The following is a 27,189-nucleotide window of genomic DNA, read 5'->3' as shown; positions in this document are numbered from 1 at the left end:
ACCCAAGACCTTTAGGCCACAAGTGGAGAGCCTCTGCCACTTTGCTAGGCCTGTCGTTCGCTATTTGGATTTTTGTATCGCAACAGGAAAAATACTTAATGCTCGTATGCCAGAGCTTTACCTTTCCAATTTCATGCTCTTAGGATAGGTATAGCTGTCATCTGTTCAGTTCTGTGATTCTTTGATTTTGTTGTGCAAACCTCTGATTTCTCCGCTTAGTATAAATTTTCTGTTCCACATTTCAGTTTAGGTTAAGACACTGATGAATTGTGATAATCTTGTTTACTAAACCAGTTTTTGCTTACTTTGTGTCTAATTTTCTACTCCCTCCGTTCCTAAATATTTGTCTTTCTAGACATTTCAAATGACTACCACATACGGATGTATGTAGACATATTTTAAAGTGTAGATTCACTCATTTTGCTCTGTATGTAGTCACTTGTTGAAATATCTAGAAAGACAAATATTTAGGAACGGAGGGAGTATATCATCTTATAATATAGGCACAACATGACACAATTCAGCAAACTACAAACGGAGTGTAAATATACAAACAATTGCTAATTTGTATAAATTATTTTTCACCTCCTTGCGACTTCTCACGTGCCTTGCGGACATGGTTACTTATGTGCCCGAGTGGCATGGTATGCTAAAAGCCTTCCTAATCTATTTCTCCAATTATCACGTCAGAATTACTGCAAATATAGTAGGATTCACAAATAATCTTTTTCATAATGAAGCCATAAATGACTTGTAACTTTTGTTGTTCCTTTTTGCAAGCCATCCTTTATTCCTTTTTACCACAATAGTTTTCTATTTTTGTACATATAGAAGTATAATCCGTAAAGAAGTTCCTTGAACAATCATTCAGCTGCATCTTTGGCAGCAGTCTCGAACGCCCTCATGAATATGTTTGGAGGCTGACCACCACTGAGTTGATATTTTCCATTGATCTGAAATAAACAGCACAAAAAGATATCATGCACAAGTCACTTAATTGGATAAGAGGCAAAAGGGACACTAACAATAAAGTAATTAATATTCATACCACAAAGTGAGGGACTCCAGAAATGCCAGAAGAGTACTTGTTGAGTTCTTCCTTAACCTTGTACCACCAGAAAACGGATTAAGAAGCTGCAGCCTTTTTCCCAAAATAACGATGGCCACCAGGAGCAACGGTCAGTGGAAAACATACCTCATCGACTCCTTTGCTAGGGTCCAGCAAAAGTTCTTCTGCTCCTTCTATGCCCACCTTTCTTGCAGCATCCATAAGAACTTGCCTTCACAGATTTGGAAAATGAATTTCTTAAGACTGAAGACAACAGTGGTCAACATAGAAAAAAGTTTGAGGTAAAGAAAGTGCGGCAAGTTGATTAGAGGTATACGTTTCCTCGAGTAAATGAAGCAACGAACAGCTTACTCTGGTAGCCTGGGACAGTTTTAATTCGCAATTTTTTCCTCTGTTGTTTTCAGATGCTATAATTCTATTCAGAGGTGTGGTGCAGCATGAAGACAGTGAATGGCGATTTTTTGTTTGTCAATACAAAAAACAGAATGATGCAGCACATGTAACAAATAAAAATTAAAACGGGCACGCGTTATTTGCTTTTGCCTCATTATGAGTAACTCACATCTAGAGTAGAAAATGGTCATCAAAAACCATGTGTTAAAGGAGATTGTATCTGGCACAGGACTTGTAGCACAATTTCACCTCAATAGTTGTCACATGCGAAGGTGTATTCTTAATATTATATATTTATTTTGCTCGCAGAAACCCCCGGTATGTTCATTTAGCTAGTGCAATGAAATGTCTAGGTTACAATACAGTTTCTCGCAGAGGAATAACGGGGCTCTAAAATGATTCCAAGTCTTGTGCCATTACAAACACAGAATATGCACAGTGTCAGTACCAAAAGCAGTTGTTATACACAAAGGATACCAACAGGTCAACACAGATTTATTGCAAATATAAAATACATAAACTGTAGGATTAAGGTAATAACAAAAATTGAAGAAGCAACAATGGTCATACTCATGGAGTTTAACATGTACTCACCTATCACCAATATATTTTCCTTGGCAAAAATAACTGACGAATAATTCGTCTACAAGAGCATTTTGTTTATCGTAGCCTTGGTGTCCGGCAAGTGTTATGAGCCTATGGCTGTCCATTGTATTCCCGCTGCATTACAATCTTTAAGTCAGTGCACTGAAGACCCATAGACATAATGTAGGTGTATGGAGCAGTTTAGAACCGATTCACTTACGTGAGTCCTGACATGTCATATTCAAAGCCAAGTCCTCGGAACATCTGCAAAAATAGGACGGCAAGAGCTAAGTACACATTATATGCCATGTGAATAAACAACATGGTCAAGTTGAATGAGAGGACCTCTCTCATGCGAGCAGTTGCACGCTCAAACTGCACAGGGCCAAACTTGGTCTTGTAGAAATCAGATTTCTTGACACCTTCCTTAGGTGCATCAGGGTTCAAAAAAAATGGATGCCAACGAACCTATAAAGCAGAGACAGTCACACTAGCATTACACCGTGCTGATAAGAATTGTAAAGTTAGATCATGCTAGTGATTTATTGAAGTGAAACCTCGAAATCGAACTTGTCCATGGTTTGCTCCATAGCTTTCTCAAGATTCTTTTTCCCAACAAAGCACCAAGGGCACACTGTATCTGAGCTCACGTCGATCTGAATGAGCTTCTTGCCAGTATTTGAAGCCATATGTTTAGCAAATCTACAATTGAACAAAGAAGTTATCATCAAATTGGCTCGTAATTTCGCCTCCAAGAAAGCACCGACAGATTAGTCCACTTCAAGAAATCTGAGTGTTGAGGGGCATCTTCTTTCAAGAAAAAGCTGAATTTCTGAAAGCTGAGAAGGTGCAAAAACATTGCGAGGGCTTTGTTTCAGTGGTCTTCCTGAAGAAAGAGTTTTGACTCTTTATCAAATTGCTTTTAAGATTTCCACTCCATGAATCCCTTCTTGGGCATCCGGTGGCGTTCGAATAGGAAATGGGGATCTATCATCACGCTCGTTTCACTTATTGAAATCTAATTGACTATAGCTCCAATTAAACCTCAATGGCGTTCTCCCCACCCAGTGCAGCTGCCGGAAAAAAAAATCCGAGCTACAGTTTCAAGGCAAATTGCACTCCACTTTTCGCATCCTCAAATAACAACAACCAGGAATTGCGCTTCGCCTAGAGGCAGAGTTCTTGCATCACCCATCCATGCCGTCCCCAAAGAAAGTACAGTCGATTTTTTTTTTCTTGGAGCAAATCCGCATGATGATTAACCGGAAAGAGACGAGTACTACTGCATACATAATACATTATGAAAGAAGATGGAGAGGATTCTGAACCTGAGAGCTGTGGGCTTGGCGAGGGAGGGGACGCGGATCGGGAGGAGGCGACTTGGCATACAAGTGAGAAAATTCCGCCCCTTCACTTGTGATCTGGGTACGATTTGGTATCTGTTAGTGAGGTGAGGGGGAGGTGGGGGTAGGTAGGCAGAAGGAACAGGGAGGGTTGGCGTTGTTTGCTCGTGGACTTTGAGCGGTAAACACGTGTTTGGCTCACAAGCCAGCTCCAGAATCAGATTAGTGAGAGGTTGTTGTGAATTGTGAACTACATTTCTTTTTTCTCATTTTTTTTCCTACCAATCATTAATCGCTAATTTTCTTTGCTCACCAGTCTGTGTTTTCCCTCATATTTTTCCTTAAAATGACTGAGATCTACTTCCTCCGTTCGGAATTACTTGTCGCAGAAATGGATGTATCTAGACATATTTTAGTTCTAGATACATCCATTTTCGAGACAAGTAATTCCGAACGGAGGGAGTATAAAGGTTCATCAGAAATACAAAGCGTTTGAAACATGATAAAAATTACAATGAGGACCATGCACCACAAAATGACCATTGTCGTCGTCAGAACGAGCCGTTGACGTGCCGCCGCCGTCGTTCTCATACGAGAGCCGACTTATTGATGATAGCAGAAAAGTCTTTGTGCACGACCCATAATGACGAGCATCCTGGAGCCGTAATCATCGTCGTTGAACAATGAATCGATATGAAGAACCTGACATCAAATCTCGTCGTTACGTACACATGATGAGAAAACCTAACCTCGCCTCGCCGTCCCGAGGAGCTGACATGAATATACACCAAAGCTCCGTTTAATCCGTCTCGACTGATGAACTTGAGAAGGATCGGAGCCTGGAAAACTGACTCAGATAAGAAGTACCACCATCCACCGCCGCCTCTATTGAGTATTAAAACCCCAACCTATCTACTAGACGGAGCCGAGGCATCAGGATTCTCTTCACCGTCATCAACCACTTGAGCAGCAGGCAGAGGGGAGGGAATTCACGGGTTCACCAATGAAGATTGAGAGGAGAAAGGCTTTGCCCTAGCCGCCTTGCGAAGAGTGGAAAGAAATATGATCTTGTCCCGAAAGTCCTATTTTGATCCCAAGCTCAAATGCTCTCTGATGAACATTAAAATAAAAAATTAGTAAAAACAATCTGATGAGGACATGACTACCTTGGATAGGACCAAAATATTGCATACATGCATATTTGTAAGGTGATTTCTAATACAAACCATGCAATAATTTATTTATATTATTCAGGACAAGAATACTTCACCGACTTTTGTGTCATGTCTAATTGGGGGTGCATTGGACACTTGTACAAACCACTTGTGAAGATAAACAAAAAAGGAGATGATTAAGTGTTGTTTAAGAAGTTTTCTCACGTCACTTTTGGAGCAAGAGAAGTTAGAGACCAACTCTCCCACGTTGTGGACTCACATTCAGACTACATAGACATACCTGACGGACGCGGCTAATCTGCACCCGAGCTCATATGCTCCCGCATGAACAGTAAAATCGAAAAAAAATTCAAAAAATTCCAAATTTTTTTGAGAGAAACATTGACAAAAGTTCTAAGTGCCTGCAAAAATTCGTCATGAAATCACATTCCTAGAAGGCGTGGCAAAAAAAAACAAAAATAGTACTCTGAAAAAGCTACTTTCAAACGCATTTTGAAGCACTGAATTTGTTTTTTTTGCCACGCCTTACAGGAATGTGATTTCATGATGAATTTTTGCAGGCACTTAGAACTTTTGTCAATGTTTCTCTCAAAAAAATTGGAATTTTTTGAATTTTTTTTGATTTTTTTCTATTTTACTGTTCATGCGGGAGCATATGAGCTCGGGTGCAGAATGGACTTTTCGCATACCTGACTTCAGATGCTTACAACTTTTGCATCTTGGACTCCAAATTGGGTGAATCCTTTTTGTAGGAAAGCTTATCTCGTGCACTTTTCAACCCAATTGGATTCACCTTCAAATTCATCCGGAGCATGGAGATATCGCCGAAATAGTCCGACACTGCAATAGAATCTGAGTCAAACTACAAGTCCAAAGGTGTTGCGTCACCTCCACTTGGACTCATGGACCTTGTACAACCTAGGATTAGTTTTAGGCTGCCTTGGGACGTCCTCCCACCTCCTTGGCCGCCACCCCTTGCTTCTATATAAGTATACCAATCTAGTAGCTTTTGCCTTGGGTTTTATTTAGTTAAAAGTTAGCCATTATTGCAACTTCATGTACTTTGTTTGTGTCCAATGACTAGTCTAAGACCGCTTTTAGAACCCCACTTTTATCAATACTTCATTTATATTTGCAATATTCAGATTGCTTTTATCATATTCTTGCTTGTTCTTCGATTGCATGCAGGAATAGACCTTCGTGGTTAGGCTGATCGTGCTTCCGACATCGTCAGTAACCTCCCGGAGATTGGTTTAGCGATTGTAAAGGGACAACGGCGTGCATGTTTGTAGTCGGATCGTCAAAGTCGTTCTCCACCAAATCGATAGTTATCATCTCACCGAAAGATCGAGACCCTTGACTCTATTAAGTGGTATCAGTTTTCAGATTGCTCGGTGAGAATTTCCAGTTATCCCTATATTAGATTTTATTTTCTTACCTATTGTTCAAAAAAAGCCACAAAACATAAGTTAGATTTGTTCATCCTTTGTCCAAGCTAGTCTGAGCCTTTGTAATTTTGTTTTCTGTGCTTGCATAGTTGAATTATCGGTTGCATCATTGTGTCGAGTTGCTGGTCTTATTGATGGGGAACGTTGCATGAAAATTAAAAAAATTCCTATGAAACGCCCAAGATCTAATCTAGGAGATGCATATCTACGAGAGGGGAGTGTGTCTAGATACCTTGTAGACCGAAAGTGTTAGTGCCGTAACGCGGTTGATGTAGTCGTGCTCTTCACGATCCAATCACGATCCAATCCGATCTAGTGCCCATATCGATCAATAACCAATACCAATAACGGGACCTGGATGCCCATATTGGTTGCTACATTCCACGAAGATCATTATTAGTTGAACTATGATGTCAAGGATTCAGTTAATCCCGTATACAATTTCCTTTGTCCGGTGATATGTTACTTGCCCGAGATTCTATCGTCGGTATCTCTAGTTCAATCTCGTTACCGGAAGTCTCTTTACTCGTTCCATAATACAAGATCCTGTGACTAAACTCATTAGTCACATACTTGCAAGCTTCTTGTGATGTTGTCTTACCGAGAGGGCCCAGAGATATCTCTCCTTCACACGGAATGACAAATCCCAGTCTCAATCCATGCAACCCAGCAAACATGTTCGGACCCGTAGAGCATCTATATGATCACCTAGTTATGAAGTGAAGTTTGATAGCACACAAACTATTCTTCTAGTATCCAGGAGTGGCATGATCTCATGCTCTAAGGAACTGGTACTTGACATGAAGAAAGCTGTAGCAAAATAACTGAACGATCTGATGCTAAACTTACGGTTGGGTCTGTCCATCATATCATTCTCCTAATGATGTGCCCGTTATCAAAATACAACTCATGTCTATTGTTAGGAAACCTTAACCATCTTTGATCAACGAGCTAGTCTAGTAGAGGCTTTCTAGGGACACTGTGTTGTCTATGTATTCACACATGTATTTAAGTTTTTGGTCAATATAATTCTAGTATGAATAATAATCATTTATCATGAACAAGGAAATATGATAATAACCAATTTATTATTGCCTCTAGGGCATATTTCCAACACTTAGTATCTAGGTCCTTTCAAGTTTCGAGTTCTGTTCACATTAGTCGCGTCGCCACTGCATCATCATCCCTTCCATTGTCGACCACTGCCATCCATCAGCTTCCACCACTTGCTCCCCATCATTTATTGTCATAATCACACTTGGGGTTGTTCACATCTTCGCCTGATCCAGTTTGCATCTTATCTAGTTTGTTTTGGAAAGAGAAGAGAAGAGAGAGAGAGAGAGAGAGAGAGAGAGAGAGAGTAAAAAGAGTAAGAGAAGAAAGTAAAGAAAAGTGTGAGAAAAAAAGACAGAAGAAAAATAGACAAATTTTGGATCTATCTAGACTCAATCTCGTACCTCAATTCGGATTGAAATCTGTTTTGCGCAGTGTTCTGTAAAACAGGCATATCTTCCTCATAAGAAGTCTGTTTTGTCTCCACAAGCACTCAAATTCAAGCTATCGACGAGCCCCATCTTCACCACCATGAGAGGTGCAACAACACACACACGCATGGTCAAGTTATTTCTTTACCGTCATTTGTGGGTAGATTTAATCCTGCTATTTATCTAGCTTGGGAGCTTGAAGTAGAACAAGTTTTTAGTCACCATGATTTTTCTGAACTTGAGAGAGTATGAGATGCCACTCGAGCATTTACTGGTTTTGCTTCTGTTGGTGGAGTGGGTGTCGTAAGAAAAACATTGATAACCAACCCACAACTTGGAAAGATTTGAAAGCTATAATAAGACATCAATTTGTTCCTGCTTACTATCATCATGAATTGCTTCGCAAATTAGAACACTTAAAACAAGGCAATAACACTGTTAGTGCTTACTACCAAGAGTTCAAATCTTGCATGCATCATTGTGACATAGATGAATCTGAGAATGATACAAAGAATAGATTTTTTCGTGGTTTGAACCATGACATTCGCGCATGATTTCATTATATTCCACGTTGCATTCCTAGTATGTATGTTCGTGCTTGTACCTTTGAGACACAAATGCAGGAAGATGCGTTGGGAGACTATGACAACTACTATTTCAGTTCATGCTTACCACCACTGGTTGTATCCTCCCTCGATACACCTGCTAGAGCGGCCACACCTCAGATTGTGAGCGCGACATCACCTCAAGTCTATGGTACATTACCATCGTCCGTACCTACATTATCTGAGTCGTTGCGACAAGGTAACAATAAAGGCATTGATGACACAACTTCACATGAGGATGATAAATGCTTAGTTGATTTGAATACATCATGTGTTGAGTTACCTGTTGATTTGGTCACACCACCTATTTTTGAGAATCATGCTACTATTATGAATGTGCCATGTGATCAAACAACTAAAATACCAACAATTTTGAGTGCACCCATTGAATTAATTGTTGATGAAAGAATCATGTGACTCGGTGAATAAATCTGATTTGGATCAAGTACAATTGATTAGCCATGAGGACATGTTATCTACAATGTTGCATGCTAATTCTTTGTATTCTGTAGTTTTGAATTCACCCATGCCTTTGTCACATGCGAAAATCAAAATAATTGAAATCACATGTTTGAAATCATTGCAAAGTGTTTACGTCTCTAATTTTACTTTTAACTTTTTTTGGAGATTATGACGTACACAATGATTTTTTGTGCATAAAATTTGCATCACGAGTGATGATCATGCTAGCTTGAAAGAAATGAAAATAATTGTGCCAATGCAAATCATTTTGATATGACCTCTAATCTTGGTGACGATTTTGTGTTGAATGACTTGTTGCATGTTTACTTATTTCAGCATGTTGTAGCATGTAATTATAAAATTATTAAAGTTTATTCATCAATGTTGGGATGGTTTAATGATGAACATTGTTAATCTTTTGATATGAATAAGAGCTTCACTAATATGTGCAAACTAAGTGGTAATATTTTCATGCCTTCTACTTCTTATGATAATAGTTTGCCTTTATATTTAACGACATATGAAAGTTACTCACTTATAAATGTGTCACATGTGCAAAAACTGAGGGGAGTAAAAATGGATGACATATACATATATAGCATGTGCACTTTATCTCTTTTGTTAGACATATTTCAGACTAAGCAACGCCGAGGACAGCTTTGTTTTCAAAAAAGGGAGGATGATGAGGACACCGCTACCTTGGATACGACCAAAGATGTTGCATACATGCATATTTGTGATGTGATTTCTTATAAGAATTATGCCATAATTTATTTATGTTATCTGAATAAAAATAATTCACATGTTTTTATTTCATGCCTAAATGCAGAAATGTTGAACACTTGTACAAACCACGTGTGAAGACAAAGGAAAATAAAATGATTAGTTCTTGTTCAATAAGTCCTCTCGCATCAAATGAAACGATTAGGTGTTGTTCAAGAAGTCCTCTCATGTCATTTTTTGCCCAAGAGAAGATAAAGACCTCCCCCACATTCTGGACTCAGATTCGAACTGCACAGACATACCTAACTCAAAACGCCAACAACTTTTGCATCCAGACTCCGAATTGGGTGATTCTTTTTTTGTGGGAAAGTTTATTTTGTGCACGTTCCAACCCAATTGGATTCACCTTCAAATTCACCCGGAGCATGGATATTGCCAAAACAGTCCAACGTTGCAGCCGAATCCGAGTAAAACTACAACTCCAAAGGTGTTGTGTCACCTCCACTTTGGGTCAGTTGGCCTTGTACGACCTAGGGTTAGTTTTAGGCTGTCTTGTGACGTCCTCTCATCTCCTTGGCCGCCACCCGTTGCTCCTATATAAGTAGATCAATCTTGTATCTTTTTTCCTTGGGATTTGCTTAGTTAAAAGTTAGCCATTGCAACTTCGTGTACTTCGTTTGTCCAACGACCAGACCAAGACCGCATGTGGATCCCAACTTTATCAATACTTCATATATATTTACAATATTTAGATTGCGTTATCATATTCTTGCTTATTCTTTGATTGCGTGCAGGAATAGACCTTCGTCGGTAACCTCAGGAGATTGGTTCAGCGATTGCTAAGGCGCAATGCTATTGCACGTTTGTAGTCAGTTCGTCAAAGCCGACTCCACCAAATCTGTTGGGGAACACAGTAATTTCAAAAAAAATTCTACGATCACGCAAGATCTATTTAGGTGATGCATAGCAATGAGGGGGAGAGTGTGTCCACGAACCCTCATAGACCAAAAGAGGAAGCGTTATGTAACGCGGTTGATGTAGTCGAACGTCTTCGCGATCCAACCGATCAAGTACCGAACGCATGACACCTCCGCGATCTGCACACGTTCATCTCGGTGACGTCCCTCGGACTCTAGATCCAGCTGAGGCCGAGGGAGAGTTCCGTCGGCACTACGGCGTGCTGACGGTGATGATGAAGTTACCGGCATAGGGCTTCGCCTAAGCACTACGACGATATGACCGAGGTGTGTAACTGTGGAGGGGGGCACCGCACACGGCTGAAAGATCAACTCATGTGTCTATGGGGTGCCCCCTCCCCCGTATATAAAGGAGTGAGGGAGGAGGAGGCCGGCCAAGGGTGGCGCGCCCAAGGGGGGGGAGTCCTACTCCAAGTAGGAATCGCCCCCCTTTACTATTCCCACAAGGAGAAGGGGGAAGGAGGAGGAGGAGAGAAGGAAGGAGGGGGTGCCGCCCCTCCCCTTGTAAGGGGGCCACGTGCCACCTCTTGGCTGGCCCTCTCTCTTCTCCACTAAGGCCCATGTGGCCCAATAGCTTCCCGGGGGTGGGGGGTCACGTAACCCTCAGTACTCCGGTTTTATCCGAAACTTTTCCGGAACACTTCCGGTGTCCAAACATAGCCGTCCAATATATCAATCTTTATGTATCGTCCATTTCGAGACTCCTCGTCATGTTCGTGATCACATCCGGGACTCTGAACAACCTTCGGTACATCAAATCACATAAACTCATAATACCAATCGTCATTGAACGTTAAGCGTGCAGACCCTACGGGTTCGAGAACTATGTAGACATGACCGAGGCTCATCTCCGGTCAATAACCAATAGAGGAACCTGGATGCTCATATTGGTTCCTACATATTCTACGAAGATCTTTATTGGTCAAACTGCATAACAACATACGTTGTTCCCTTTGTCATCGGTATGTTACTTGCCCAAGATTCGATCGTCGGTATCATCATGCCTAGTTCAATCTCGTTACCGACAAGTCTCTTTACTCGTTCCGTAATACTTCATCCCGCAACTAACTCATTAGTCACAATGCTTGCAAGGCTTATAGTGATGAGTATTACTGAGAGGGCCCAGAGACACCTCTCCGAAACACGGAGTGACAAATCCTAATCTCGATCTATGCCAACCCAACAAACACCTTCAGAGACACCTGTAGAGCACCTTTAAAATCACCCTTTTACGTTGTGACGTTTGGTAGCACACAAAGTGTTCCTCCGGTATTCGGGAGTTGCATAATCTCATAGTTTGAGGAACTTGTATAAGTCATGAAGAAAGTAGTAGCAATAATAAAATTGTAACAATCATAATGCTAAGCTAACGGATGGGTCATGTCCATCACATCATTCTCCTAATGATCTGATCCCGTCCATCAAATGACAACACATGTCTATGGTTAGGAAACATAACCATCTTTGATTAACGAGCTAGTCAAGTAGAGGCATACTAGGGACTATATGTTTTGTCTATGTATTCACACATGTACTAAGTTTCCGATTAATACAATTCTAGCATGAATAATAAAAATTTATCATGAATTAAGGAAATAAATAATAACTTTATTATTGCCTCTAGGGCATATTTCCTTCAATGTCCCACTTGCACTAGAGTCAGTAATCTAGATTACATAGTAATGATTCTAACACCCATGGAGCTTTGGTGCTGATCATGTTTTGCTCGTGGAAGAGGCTTAGTCAACGGGTTTGCAACATTCAAATCCGTGTGTATCTTGCAAATCCCTATGTCCCCCTCCGACACTTGATGACGGATGTAATTGAAGCGTCTCTTGATGTGCTTGATTCTCTTGTGAAATCTGCATTCCTTTGCCAAGGCAATTGCACCAGTATTGTCACAAAAGATTTTCATTGGACCCGATGCACTAGGTATGACACCTAGATCGGATATGAACTCCTTCATCCAAACTCCTTCATTTGCTTCTTCCGAAGCAGCAATGTTCTCTGATTCACACGTAGATCCCGCCACGACGCTCTGTTTGGAACTACACCAACTGACAGCTCCTCCATTCAATAAAAATACGTATCTGGTTTGCGACTTAGAGTCATCCGGATCAGTGTCAAAGCTTGCATCATTATATGCCATAACAGTAGCTCATCTCATAAAACTTTTCATGATCAAGTAACAAGCTATTCACATGTTAAAGTATAGATCATAAACTTTCTTAGAACTAACAAACTATATTCTCAGTCATCAAACAATTGCAATTCATCTTATTTTCAGGAAGGGTCTATGTCAGAGCTTTGATTCAGCAAACTCCACATACTCAACTATCATTTAATCTTTCACAATTGCTAACACTCACGTCATATTTATGGGTTTAAAGTTTTAATCGGACACACAGAAAGATAGGGGCTTATAGATTCTCCTCCCAACCTTTTACCTCGAGGGTAAAGTCAACAATAATAGTTCATGATAACTTACATCCAATTGGATATATATATCAGGATCTTTCCAACACAATGTGCTTGCCAAAGGATAAAATGTAAAAAGGAAAGGTGAAGATCACCATGACTCTTGTATAAGGTAAAAGACAAGAATAAAAGATAGGCCCTTCGCAGAGGGAAGCAGAGGTTGTCATGTGCTTTTAAGGTTGGATGCACAAAATCTTAAGGTAAAAGAACGTCACTTTATATTGCCTCTTGTGATAGAGACCTTTATTATGCAGTCCATCGCTTTTATTTCTTCCCTATCACAAGTTCATATAAAGCTTATTTTCTTTGCACTAATAGATCATACATATTTAGAGAGAAATTTTTATTGCATGCACCGATGACAACTTACTTGAAAGATCTTACTCAATCCATAGGTAGGTATGGTGGACTCTCATGGCAAAACTAGTTTAAGGGATGTTTGGAAGCACAAGTAGTATTTCTACTTGGTGCAAAGAATTTGGCTAGCATGAGAGGGAAAGGCAAGCCCAACATGTTGGATGATCCAAGACAATATAATGTTTCGGATATAGGAAAACATAACCCATTAAGTTGTCTTCCTTGTCCAACATCAACTTTTTAGCATGTCATATTTTAATAAGTGCTCACAATTACAAAAGATGTCCAATATAGTATATTTATATGTGAAATTTCTCTTCCTTCAATATTCTTTCATGAATTGTTCAAGTGACCAATTCTGCGTTTGCTAACTTTCAATAAGTTTACTACCTACACTTATTCTGTGTGAAGTCATTACTCCCCATGGTATAAGCATATGAAACGTATATAAATTCAGATTTATGATATTCAATTCATTCAACCATTCACTCATAGTTTATACGTGAAACACGTGAGTAAATGAAACTACCCCAAATAGATATAAGTGAAGAACACTGAGTAGTCAAATAATTAACTAGCCATGGGAGGATTATTTTTCATTCAAGATTTCAGATCCAATGCTTTTATTCAAACAGAAAGTAAAATTGAAATATGCTCCAAGCAAAACACATATCATGTGAGAATAAAAATATAGCTCCGAGTAAAGTATACCGATAGTTTTGAAGACGAAAGAGGGGATGCCTTCCGGGGCATCCCCAAGCTTAGGCGCTTGAGTATTCCTTGAATATTACCTTGGTGTGCCTTGGGCATCCCCAAGCTTAGGGTCTTTCCGCTCCTTATTCTCCTCATATCAATATCTCACCCAAAGCTTGAAAACTTCAATCACACAAAACTTAACGGAACTTCGTGAGATATGTTAGTATTATAAAGAGTAAACCATTCACTTTGGTAATGTCAAAGACAAGGTTCATAATTTTTCTCACACAATTCCTACTGTACCATATCATTTCTACAATATATATTGAGAAATATAAGCCATAGAAACTAGAAAACAAGCAAACTATGCAATGAAAACAGAATCTGTCAGAAACAGAACAGTCTTTAATGATCTGAGAAACAACCATACTTCTACTACTGCAAAAATTATGAAATAAATTGGTGGACGTGCGGAATTTGTCTATTCATCTTGTGCAAAAGGAATCAACTCAAAATCACTCTTCTCTAAAAAAAATGGCAGCTAATACCGTGAGCACAAAGTTTCTGTTTTTTACAGCAAGATCACATTAACTTTCACCCAAGTTTCCCGAAGGTCTTACTTGGCAATTTATTGAATAAAAAGCTATAAAACATGATTACTACAGTAGATTAATCATGTAAACACACAAAGACAGCAAGGGTAGATATTGGGTTGTCTCCCAACAAGCGCTTTTCTTTAATGCCTTTTAGCTGGGCATGATTATTTCAATGATGCTCACATAAAAGAAAAGAATTGAAACATAGAGAGAGCATCATGAAGAATATGACTAGCACATTTAAATCTAACCCAATTCCTATGCCTAGGGATTTTGTGAGCACCTAATTCATAGGAACAAGAATCAACTAGCATAGGAAGGCAAAACAAGTATAACTTCAAAACTTTAAGCACATAGAGAGGAAACTTGGTAATATTGCAACTCCTACAAGCATAAATTACTCCATCATAATAATTTTCAGTAGAATCATTAATGAATTCAACAATATAACCATCACATAAAGCATTCTTTTCATGATCTACAAGCATAGAAATTTTTCTACTCTCCACATAAGCAAAATTCTTCTCATTCGGAATAGTGGGATCACTAATTCCTAAAGTTGACACTCTTCCAAACCCACTTTAGATGATAGTATTATTCATACTCAAAAATATATAACTTAAGTTCATGGAGCATTCTTGTAACGCCCCGGATGTAACTTTCCATAATTGTAACTCCAACTCTTGCCATTTCCGGCTATGTGATATGTTATTTCCTCCGTGGTTGGGTTTTTGTCTTTTTTTTGCCTTTTGTTCATGTCATGCATTTCATCATGTCATCATTTGCATTGCATTGGCACTTCGTTGCCGCCATTTTTATAAAACCCGCATCCGTTCGTAGTTGCCGGTTCGCCCCATCCTCTTCATTGACCTTTCTCAATCCCCTCGCGTGCGCGTCCGAAACCTTTCCCGAACCTGACCCGAGCTGTCATGACCGTTGGGTCTGGATCATCCCCAAACATCCCTAAAATATCTTCGTTTATTTGTTTGGACTCCCGAAGCATTTTATTCTCGACCATCCGATTTTAATCGAATGATCCAAACTCCCCTCCTTTTTCATATATATAGTCCGCCCCTAGTCTATTTTGGACAACCCTAAAAATTCTCCCCTTGTCCCATCCCCGCCGCCGCCACTCTCCACCATCTCCCTCGGGATCCCTCCCGATCCAACCAGCCACCATCCGACCATCTCCCTCGATTTGCGCCGCCGCCCAAATCCCCAGCGCTCTCCACAACTCCTCCCCGATTTGCTAGCCTCGATCCCGAGCTCCTCCTCTGCATCTTGCCCACGACGCCCGAGCTCCACCTCCTCGTCCCCATGCTCGCAACAGTAGAGCAGGAGCTCTGCGCCCCTCCTTCCTCCACCTCGCCTGTGTCCTCTGTACAGGATCCTGCCCCAACGCCCCATCCCCGACCTCCTCGTTCGATTCCTCATCATCGTAGCCACGCCAAGTCCTCTGCTTCATCCAGGACATGGGCGCCTGTCTTCATCGCCCGAAACCCCCAGGTCCCGTCGCTCCTTTCCACCCTCTTGCTCCTGTTTTCCTATTTTGTTCTCTCGCTCACATCTCTCTCTGCTCTCTCAGTCCGTCGAGCAGGGACGCCAAGGCCGTCCTCTTCTTCAGATCAAGGCTCCGGACTTTGGATCTGATTCCCCTCGGCAACCACATCGAGCTCCGGCCGGTCCAGCCTCGCGCCTTCCTTCGCCGCTGCCGTTGCCACGAACCCTCCCCGTCGCCTGCATCTCCTCCGGCACCGCCGCCGTGCCCGCACGCCTATGGCGAAGCTCCGGTGAGCCAAGCCGCGCCCGTGCCCCTGTTTCTTCCTTCCCCTTCACCTTTTATCTCTCACACGTCTCCCTCTCTCTCTGATGCGTCCACAGGAGGAGCATCACCCTCGCCGGAGTCCTTCTCCTCGCCGCTGCCTCCGCCAAGCCCTCATCCCGGCCTCCCCTGCTTCTGCGTGCGGGGACGACGACCAGCGCCGAGTCCCGCTCGCCCGTGCCTCGCGTTGACCGCACCCCGCCTGCTTCCCCTTCGGCCTCCAAGGCCAGCTCAAGCCGGCCCAAGTCAGATCCGGCCTCTGCCTCCCCTCCAACCGGCCTGCCTAGCCTACCGCACCGACCTGGGCTGAGCCCAGCTAGGTGAGCATCCCAGGCAACCCAGTTCGATCCAGATTCGGTCTGCATCGTTTTTTTCCTGTTCTGGACATTTTGCTAATTATCCAGTGAATTAACAGATTTGCAGAAAAGTCCCTCCAGATCATGCATTTAATAACTCACAAACCGTGCACCATATGTAAATAATTTATATATGTAAAATGCTTAGATTTTTATCTAGTTTAATAATTTGCCACTCTCATCCATGTTTAAAATGTTTAAAATGCTGTGTGTTTAAATTTGCATAAATGCCATGTTAAAATGATTTATTTCATAACTAAATAACCGTAGCTCCAATTTTAATAAACATTATATGTAAATGGGGTGGAAAAATGCATATATTAACTTGGTGCACTTTGTTTTACTGTTTAACAACATTAAAATATGGTTTAGGGTAGAACAGTACTAATTTTGAAATATGGACATGAGGATTTTCCGGAATTGTTGTTTGTTGTTCCGGCCTCATTTAAACTTGCCTAGATAGGTAGTTTAGTTATGCTTCACCTCTTGCCATGTTTAACAACATTTAATATTGTTGGGTAGCTTAAACGAGATTAAACTAAAGATGTCAATGTGGTGTTTTGTCAATATGCAACTCGTTGCATATTGAGCTCCACTTAACTTATAGTATTGTTTGTTGCACTTTGCCATGCCATGCCTCATTAAACCGGACATGCATCATACTTGTTTGTGCATCATGCCATGTTTATATGTTGTGTGTTTACCTTGTTGTTTGCTTCTTTCCGGTTGTGCTCCTTCTCATTAGTTCCTGTTTCGTTGCGACCGTGAGGATTCGTTCGACTACGCTTGGTTCGTCTTCGTGGCTTCATCTTCTTCATGGACTCGTTCTACTTCCTAGCGGGATTTCAGGCAAGATGACCGTCACCTTGGATCTCACTACTATCATTGCTATGCTAGTTGCTTCGTTCTATCGCTTTGCTGTGCTACCTATCATTGGCTCTTCAAGCCTCCCAAATTGCCATGTCAGCCTCTAACTTTTCACCCTTCCTAGCAAACCGTTGCTTGGCTATGTTACCGCTTTGCTCAGCCCCTCTTATAGCGTTGTTAGTTGTAGGTGAAGTTGAAGATTGCTCCATGATGGATAGGATTATGTTGGGATATCACAATATCTCTTATTTAATTAATGCATCTATATACTTGGTAAAGGGTGGAAGGCTCGGCCTTATGCCTGGTATTTTGTTCCACTCTTGCCGCCCTAGTTTCCATCATACCGGTGTTATGTTCCTTGATTTTGCGTTCCTTACACAGTTGGGTGATTTATGGGACCCTCTTGACAGTTCGCTTTGAATAAAACTCCTCCAGCAAGGCCCAACCTTGGTTTTACCATTTGCCTCACCTAAGCCTTTTTCCCTTGGGTTTTCGGAGCCCGAGGGTCATCTTTATTTAACCCCCCCGGGCCAGTGCTCCTTCGAGTGTTGGTCTGAAACGGGCAGACTGCAGGGCCACCACGGGGCAACTCGAGGGCTGGTTTTACTCGTAGGCTGACATATCCGTTGTGCCCTAAGAACAAGATATGTGCAGCTCCTATCGGGATTTGTCGGCACATCGGGCGGCTTTGTTGGTCTTGTTTTACCATTGTCGAAATGTCTTGTAACCGGGATTCCGAGTTTGATCGGGTCTTCCTGGGAGAAGGAATATCCTTCGTTGACCGCGAGAGCTTGTGATGGGCTAAGTTGGGACACCCCTGCAGGGTATTATCTTTCGAAAGCCGTGCCCGCGGTTATGTGGCATATGGGAATTTGTTAATGTCCGGTTGTTGATAACTTGACACTAGATACGTATTAAAACGCATCAACCACGTGTGTAGCCGTGATGGTCTCTTTTCGGCGGAGTCCGGGAAGTGAACACGGTTTTGGGTTATGTTTGATGTAAGTAGGAGTTCAGGATCACTTCTTGATCATTGCTAGCTTCACGACCGTTCCGTTTGCTTCTCTTCTCGCTCTTACTTGCGTATGTTAGCCACCATATATGCTTAGTCGCTGCTGCAACATCACCACTTTACCCCTTCCTTACCCTTTAAGCTTTGCTAGTCTTGATACCCATGGTAATGGGATTGCTGAGTCCTCGTGATTCACCAGGTACTACAACAACAGTTGCAGGTACAGGTTATGCGATGATCTTGAGGTGAGAGCGATGTTTACTTGTTTTGGAGTTCTTCTTCTGCTTCTTCTTCGATCAGGGGATAGGTTCCAGGTCGGCAGCCAGGGCTAGCAGGTTGGATGTCGTTCGAGTTTCTGTTTGTGTTCATCCGTAGTCGGATGTTGCTCTCATGTATTGTGATGTTGTATTCGTGTGGCATTCTATGCCTTTTGTATGTATCCCCAACTATTATGTAATGTTGATGTAATGATATCCACTTTGCAAAAGCGACTCCAATATGCGCTTCTATCCTTGGTGGGACCTTCGAGTTCCTTTAGGATAGGGTAGCATATTGGGCATGACAAGTTGGTATGAGAGCCTCGACCGACCATAGGAGCCCCTTGATTGTTGGCCGTTGTTGAGTCTAGAAGAAAACTATTTTTGAGTCTTAGGATTATATATATCGGAGAGTAGGATTCTTTTTACTCCTCAGCCCCTTCGTCGCTCTCGTGAGGTCTCCTGACGTAGATGTTTTATCTTTCCTCTCCTCAAATCTCACTAAATTTTTTTAGGATCACGCGGGTATCTTGGGATTGTTCCGATATTCTTATGACGAGAACATTGTTCTTTGTGCCTCCTGACATTTAGGGGTTGTGGCAGTGTCCCGGGGAGTTGAGCTCCGAGGTGTTGTCATCATAATTTTATCGTTGCAGTTCTGGAATACCTGAGTTTTGCCGACATCGAAAATCTCTTTGATGCAGTTGTTGGTGAGATAACCTCGACGCCACCCACTACTGGGGCGGGAGTTCGGGAGTATTGCCATAACTCGTATAACGGATGCTTTTCGAAGGTTGAGGTACACGATTTCCGATGATTTCTTGGTTATGTGTTGACGGATGGATATAGCTTGGATGTAGGTATTGTTAGTTTGGGTGAGATATTTATTGCTTCCCCTATATCCCCAACACCAGATTGCATAACCAGAAAGTTTTGGGAGTTCTATAGGTGGGAATTCAAGTAGCTCCTAGAATATCTTTCTGACAGATGCATGATATGGGATTGGGTAAATCTCTACCATATGTATTTGTTCCAGCTTATTTCTGCAAGCCAATCCTTTGTTTTGTTTTGAGTTGTGGTATTCGAGTTGCTTCGAAGTCAAGTGTTGATCCATACCTTTCCTAAATGGTGTTCTCATATTTTTATGGGAGTGCTAATCCTTTTTTATCATTGAGGTTGTCATGTTAATTCTTTCCAACCGGTGTGCTTCTCTTCAAGTGGATCCGATCATTTTCAACATTTGCGAGATCAATTCTAAGTTTTTCTCAACGGCGTTTGTTTCATCCGTCCCCAAGTTGCCTTTGTTTTCCCGCCCTCCCACCCTTTTTCTTCAAGGACTCAAATTTCTTAATCATGTATCCTTTTATTTGTGGGAAGTCTCTTCATTCTTTTCTTCCAATGTTCTTATCCGGTGATTTTCCATGAAGAAGCTCAACAGTTTCAAGTTCATCATCCTTCATTGTTGTTTCTTCTCCGATGGATCCAATTCAAGCTTTCGATAATCATCATATTCCTTTCCTCGTTTCTAATGCTTTCTCATGCCGATGCACCTCTTAATCATTCACTTCTTCCTATTCATTTGTTCTGGAGTGCTGAAGATATCTCACAAGATTCGTGTTTCCATTCTCAATCCGTTCCAGTTATTTTGAGGCTCTTATCTCATTCAAGCCATTTAATTCTACCGGTGCAATCTCTCTTCTAAATCATTCAACGTTGTATCTTCTGAGTGGCCCCTAACCCACAGGTTTTTTCCCAGGATCATACCTAACTCTTCTAATTTTCCCGGAGCTATTCCCAAATTCTTTTCGAAGTTTGAAGTAAGAACGAATTTCATCAGTCATATGCCTTTGTCCAAGATCTTCCTAATTCTTTCATCGTTGATTCAACCTTTCTATTCTTCATTGTTCCGGAGTGCCTCAATAATTCATGGTGGTTTTCATCATCATTCTCAACATTTGAAGACCGAAGAAGAGTTCTCTTAAAATCTTGGTCCATTCTCTTGAAGATTCATAGTTCTAGCTTAAGCCATCCTCTCATAGTTGTTTTCAATTGTGAGAATTATTTTCTTACCATCCGGAGCATTTCATGAGTTGTTTCTATTTCTTTCCTCCGAAGGCCATCATGTCATAATTCTTCATTCTCAGCGCGTAGCTATCGTTCTCCAAATCTTACCGGTGCATCGTTCAAATAACCTCTAATCAGTTCATGGCCTCTTCGTTCTCATGTATCTAAATCCCCTCAAGTACATTCATTCGTTTTCTAATTCTTCCCGGTGAATTGTGCCTTTGCTACTTTCATTTTCAATTCTTACGGTGATTCGTTCAAGATTTCACTTCCTTGGTTATCATATCAATTCATTCGTTGTTTCCAAATCCCACTGGTGGTTCCATCAATACCTTCCCAAGTTTGCGCCATATCTATTAATCATTTTTACGAGAATAAGTAGTATGCCAAATCCGTTGCTTGTCATCAATCTAAATTGGTGAAGGATACGCATAATGTAATTCTTATTCTTGTTTCATCCAAGTGATTAATTCCTTATTCCGAAGGTTCATCAAAAATTTTGATTTCATTTGTTCATCTTTCTTTTCGGAGTTCCAAGTTTTCTCGGTTATATCATCGCGAAGCTCCATCTAATCAATGCAAGGATTCATCTTATTCTTTTCAAGCTTCTCTCCTTGCGATCTTCTTTTATTTATCCGGAGTTCTTCGAGAGTTTCTTCATGATGGTTCGTCAAGGATTCTTTTCATTCTTCAATTGCTCTTCAAGATTTCTCTTGAAGTTAAGATCAGCCAAGCTATACTCTAAAAAATAAACATGGTGCTCAACACATGTTTTGTTTTGAGGAGCTCAAGTATTCTTCTTCTTGCATTTCGAAGTGCAATTCTCCTACCTTATCTTTTGAGGTGGTGTTATGTCACTCTTGACAATTTCCTTCATGTTTCATGATTCATATGTTGTCAAGAATGAGGTATTTTAAATCCATTAATCTCCTAGTTGGAGTTATCTTGTGTCATATTTCACCTAAAGCCTTCCCTAAGGAATGTTGCTATTTGTGGTGCTTATCAGTGATCCAAGTTTTCTCCTATCCTCTCGGCGAAAGAAGTTTTCATCTCTTCTTTGATCGCAAGCAAGCAACTATTTTTCGTTAGTGGCAGAATTTCACCTCAAGTGTTGAGATGTTTCCATAAGCCCACTATAAGCTTGTGTTTTTCGTTGTTGATTTTCCAACAACTCTATTCAATCCTTCTCGGAAGGATGCTTTCCAAGCTCATTTGTGGCAGAAGTTGGCATTTTCTTCTCCATTCTGTTATCCCAATGATCTATCTTCTATTCTTTCTTCCGGAGACATTGTGATGTTGCTCTTTTCACTCATCATCTCGGATTCTGAGGATCGTGTTTTTTCGTGCTTATCCATTTAACTGGAGTGTTGTGTCATCTCTTCAAGTTCTTTTCATCTTATCAAGTCTTGCATCTCTTTTCAACCGGAGTGCTATCCGAATTTGAACTTCCTCGTTTCTTGTTTATCTCGTTTCAACCAGAGTGGTTTCAATTCCTTCTTGTCCATTGTACTCGTCATTCATAACCTTGCATCCTCCAAGGTTCACATGGTGTTCCTTCTTTCTGTTCTCTACCGCAGTGCTCTCAATTGTGTTCAACTTCGTTGTGTTCTTTCTTTTAACTTTTCAACCTCTCAAGGTTCTTTGGTTTCACTCTTTTGTCGAAGAAGCAACTTAGTTTTACCTCTTCTCTTCCTCTTCCGTTTCTCTCTGGTGCCATCCTAGATCTCGGGACGAGATCCTCTTGTAGTGGTGGAGTGTTGAAACGCCCTGGATGTAATTTTCCATAATTGTAACTCCAACTCTTGCCATTTCCGGCTATGTGATATGTTATTTCCTCCATGGTTGGGTTTTTGTCTTTTTTTTGCATTTTGTTCATGTCATGCATTTCATCATGTCATCATTTGCATTGCATCTGCACTTTGTTGCCGCCATTTTTATAAAACCCGCATCCGTTCGTAGTTGCCGGTTCGCCCCGTCCTCTTCATTGTCCTTTCTCAATCCCCTCACGTGCGCATCCGAAACCTTTCCCGAACCCGACCCGAGCTGTCATGACCGTTGGGTCTGGATCATCCCCAAACATCCCTAAAATATCTTCGTTTATTTGTTTGGACTCCCGAAGCATTTTATTCTTGACTGTCCGATTTTAATCGAATGATCCAAACTCCCCTCCTTTTTCATATATATAGTCCACCCCTAGTCTATTTTGGACAACCCTAAAAATTCTCCCCTTGTCCCATCCCCGCCGCCGCCACTCTCCACCATCTCCCTCGGGATCCCTCCCGATCCAACCAGCCACCATCCGACCATCTCCCTCGATTTGCGCCGCCACCCAAATCCCCAGCGCTCTCCACTGCTCCTCCTCGATTTGCTAGCCTCGATCCCGAGCTCCTCCTCTGCGTCTTGCCCACGGCGCCCGAGCTCCACCTCCTCGTCCCCATGCCCGCAACAGTAGAGCAGGAGCTCTGCGCCCTGCCTTCCTCCACCTCGCCTGTGTCCTCTGTACAGGATCCTGCCTCGACGCCCCATCCCCGACCTCCTCGTTTGATTCCTCATCATCATAGCCGCGCCAAGTCCTCTGCTTCGTCCAGGACGTGGGCACCTGTCTTCATCGCCCGAAACCCCCAGGTCCCGTCGCTCCTTTCCACCCTCTCGCTCCTGTTTTCCTCTTTTGTTCTCTCGCTCACATCTCTCTCTGCTCTCTCAGTCCGTCGAGCAGGGACGCCATGGCCGTCCTCTTCTTCAGATCAAGGCTCTGGCCTTCGGATCTGGTTCCCCTCAGCAACCACATCGAGCTCCGGCTGGTCCAGCCTCGTGCCTTCCTTCACCGTAGCCGTTGCCACGAACCCTCCCCGTCGCCTGCATCTCCTCCGGCAGCGCCGCCGTGCCCGCACGCCTATGGCGAAGCTCCGGTGAGCCAAGCCGCGCCCGTGCCCCTGTTTCTTCCTTCCCCTTCACCTTTTATCTCTCACACGTCTCCCACTCTCTCTGATGCGTCCACAGGAGGAGCATCACCCTCGCCGGAGTCCTTCTCCTCGCTGCTGCCTCCGCCAAGCCCTCATTGCCGGCCTCCCCTGCTTCTGCATGCGGGGACGATGACCAGCGCCAAGTCCCGCTCGCCCGCGCCTCGCGTTGACCGTGCCCCGCCTGCTTCCCCTTCGGCCTCCAAGGCCAGCTCAAGCCGGCCCAAGCCAGATCCGGCCTCTGCCTCCCCTCCAACCGGCATACCTAGCCTACCGCACCGACCTGGGTCGAGCCCAGCTAGGTGAGCATCCCAGGCAACCCAGTTCGATCCAGATTCGGTCCGCATCGTTTTTTTCCTGTTCTGGACGTTTTGCTAATTATCCAGTGAATTAACAGATTTGCAGAAAAGTCCCTCTAGATCATGCATTTAATAACTCACAAACCGTGCATCATATGTAAATTTATTTATATATGTAAAATGCTTAGAATTTCATCTAGTTTAATAATTTGCCACTATCATCCATGTTTAAAATGTTGTTTGTTTAAATTTGCATAAATGCCATGTTAAAATGATTTATTTCATAACTAAATAACCGTAGCTCCAATTTTAATAAACATTATATGTAAATGGGGTGGAAAAATGCATAGATTAACTTGGTGCACTTTGTTTTACTGTTTAACAACATTAAAATATGGTTTAGGGCAGAACAATACCGATTTCGAAATATGGACATGAGGATTTTCCGGAATTGTTGTTTGTTGTTCCGGCCTCATTTAAACTTACCTAGATAGGTAGTTTAATTATGCTTCACCTCTTGCCATGTTTAACAACATTTAATATTGTTGGGTAGCTTAAACGAGATTAAACTAAAGATGTCAATGTGGTGTTTTGTCAATATGCAACTCGTTGCATATTGAGCTCCACTTAACTTATAGTATTGTTTGTTGCACTTTGCCATGCCATGCCTCATTAAACCGGACATGCATCATAATTGTTTGTGCATCATGCCATGTTTATATGTTGTGTGTTTACCTTGTCGTTTGCTTCTTTCTGGTTGTGCTCCTTCTCATTAGTTCCTGTTTCGTTGCGACCGTGAGGATTCGTTCGACTACGCTTGGTTCGTCTTCGTGGCTTCATCTTCTTCATGGACTCGTTCTACTTCCTAGCGGGATTTCAGGCAAGATGACCGTCACCTTGGATCTCACTACTATCATTCCTATGCTAGTTGCTTCGTTCTATCGCTTTGCTGTGCTACCTATCATTTGCTCTTCAAGCCTCCCAAATTGCCATGTTAGCCTCTAACTTTTCACCCTTCCTAGCAAACCGTTGCTTGGCTATGTTACCGCTTTGCTCAGCCCCTCTTATAGCGTTGTTAGTTGCAGGTGAAGTTGAAGATTGCTCCATGATGGACAGGATTATGTTAGGATATCACAATATCTCTTATTTAATTAATGCATCTATATACTTGGTAAAGGGTGGAAGGCTCGGCTTTATCCCTGGTGTTTTTTTCCACTCTTGCCGCCCTAGTTTCCGTCATACCGGTGTTATGTTCCTTGATTTTGCGTTCCTTACGCGGTTGGGTGATTTATGGGACCCCCTTGACAGTTCGCTTTGAATAAAACTCCTCCAGCAAGGCCCAACCTTGGTTTTACCATTTGCCTCACCTAAGCCTTTTTCCCTTGGGTTTCCGGAGCCCGAGGGTCATCTTTATTTAACCCCCCTGGGCCAGTGCTCCTTCGAGTGTTGGTCCGAAACGGGAAGACTGCGGGGCCACCATGGGGCAACTCGAGGGCTGGTTTTACTCGTAGGCTGACCTATCCGTTGTGCCCTGAGAACGAGATATGTGCAGCTCCTATCGGGATTTGTCGGCACATCGGGCGGCTTTGCTGGTCTTGTTTCACCATTGTCGAAATGTCTTGTATCCGGGATTCCGAGTTTGATCGGGTCTTCCTGGGAGAAGGAATATCCTTCGTTGACCGCGAGAGCTTGTGATGGGCTAAGTTGGGACACCCCTGCAGGGTATTATCTTTTGAAAGTCGTGCCCGCGGTTATGTGGCAGATGGGAATTTGTTAATGTCCGGTTGTAGATAACTTGACACCAGATCCGAATTAAAATGCATCAACCGCGTGTGGAGCCGTGATGGTCTCTTTTCGGCGGAGTTCGGGAAGTGAACACGGTTTTGGGTTATGTTTGACGTAAGTAGGAGTTCAGGATCACTTCTTGATCATTGCTAGCTTCACGACCGTTCCATTTGCTTCTCTTCTCGCTCTTATTTGCGTATGTTAGCCACCATATATGCTTAGTCACTGTTGCAACCTCACCACTTTACCCCTTCCTTACCCTTTAAGCTTTGCTAGTCTTGATACCCATGGTAATGGGATTGCTGAGTCCTCGTGACTCACCAGATACTACAACAACAATTGCAGGTACAGGTTATGTGATGATCTTGAGGTGAGAGCGATGTTTAATTGTTTTGGAGTTCTTCTTCTGCTTCTTCTTTGATCAGGGGATAGGTTCCAGGTCGGCAGCCTGGGCTAGCAGGGTGGATATCGTTTGAGTTTCTATTTGTGTTCATCCGTAGTCGGATGTTGCTCTCATGTATTGTGATGTTGTATTCGTGTGGCATTCTATGCCTTTTGTATGTATCCCCAACTATTATGTCATGTTTATGTAATGATATCCACCTTGCAAAAGCGACTCCAATATGCGCTTCTATCCTTGGTGGGACCTTCGAGTTCCTTTAGGATAGGGTCGTGATACGTCTCCATCGTATCTACTTTTCCAAACACTTTTGCCCTTGTTTTGGACTCTAACTTGTATGATTTGAATGGAACTAACCCGGATTGACGCTGTTTTCAGCAGAATTGCCATGGTGTTGTTTCATGTGCAGAAAATAAAAGTTCTCGGAACGACCTGAAACTCCACGGAATATCTTAGAATAAATAATAAAAAATACTCACCAAAGATGAAGACCAGGGGGCCCACACCCCGTCCACGAGGGTGGGGGGCGCCCCCTGGGCGCGCCCCCCTACCTCGTGGGCCCCCTGGTGGCCCTCCGACGCCAACTCCAACTCCATATATTGGCTTTCGGGGAAAAAAATCCAGAGAGAAGAAATCATCGCGTTTTACAATACGGAGCCGCCGCTAAGCCCTAATCTCTCTCGGGAGGGCCGATCTGGAGTCCGTTCGGGGCTCCGGAGAGGGGGATTTGTCGCTGTCGTCATCATCAACCTTCCTCCATCACCAATTTCATGATGCTTACCGCCGTGCGTGAGTAATTCCATCGTAGGCTTGCTGGACGGTGATGGGTTGGATGAGATTTATCATGTAATCGAGTTAGTTTTGTTAGGGTTTGATCCCTAGTATCCACTATGTTCTGATATTGATGTTGCTATGACTTTGCTATGCTTAATGCTTGTCACTAGGGCCCGAGTGCCATGATTTCAGATCTGAACCT

The 27,189-nt window shown here is 42.4% G+C and overlaps 1 protein-coding gene across 1 annotated transcript; it reads right to left on the bottom strand.

Moving 5' to 3' along the window:
* Positions 1-704: 704 nt before the first annotated feature.
* Positions 705-3,582, bottom strand: LOC123161484 (uncharacterized protein YwbO). Its single transcript, XM_044579313.1, has 8 exons — positions 3,376-3,582; positions 2,605-2,749; positions 2,393-2,515; positions 2,268-2,311; positions 2,057-2,182; positions 1,196-1,280; positions 1,049-1,105; positions 705-953 (listed from the first exon to the last, which is right to left on the bottom strand). Exons 1-8 carry the CDS (start codon positions 3,432-3,434, stop codon positions 864-866), a joined length of 729 nt encoding a protein of 242 aa, XP_044435248.1. The 5' UTR covers positions 3,435-3,582; the 3' UTR covers positions 705-863.
* Between the last annotated feature and the right edge of the window lie 23,607 nt (positions 3,583-27,189).

The sequence above is a fragment of the Triticum aestivum genome, chromosome 7B, assembly GCF_018294505.1.
Source record: "Triticum aestivum cultivar Chinese Spring chromosome 7B, IWGSC CS RefSeq v2.1, whole genome shotgun sequence".
Lineage (NCBI taxonomy): Eukaryota > Viridiplantae > Streptophyta > Magnoliopsida > Poales > Poaceae > Triticum > Triticum aestivum.
This window is presented reverse-complemented; position numbering and strand designations above follow the sequence as displayed.

Bases quoted from the DNA above. Each gene is read 5' to 3' on its own strand.
- LOC123161484 (XM_044579313.1), bottom strand. From the start codon at position 3,434: ATGCCAAGTCGCCTCCTCCCGATCCGCGTCCCCTCCCTCGCCAAGCCC. The intron at 1,281-2,056 runs GTGAGTACATGT...AAATCTGTGAAG, and splicing joins GGAAAATATATTGGTGATAG to GCAAGTTCTTATGGATGCTG. The intron at 954-1,048 runs GTATGAATATTA...TGTTTATTTCAG, and splicing joins CTGGAGTCCCTCACTTTGTG to ATCAATGGAAAATATCAACT.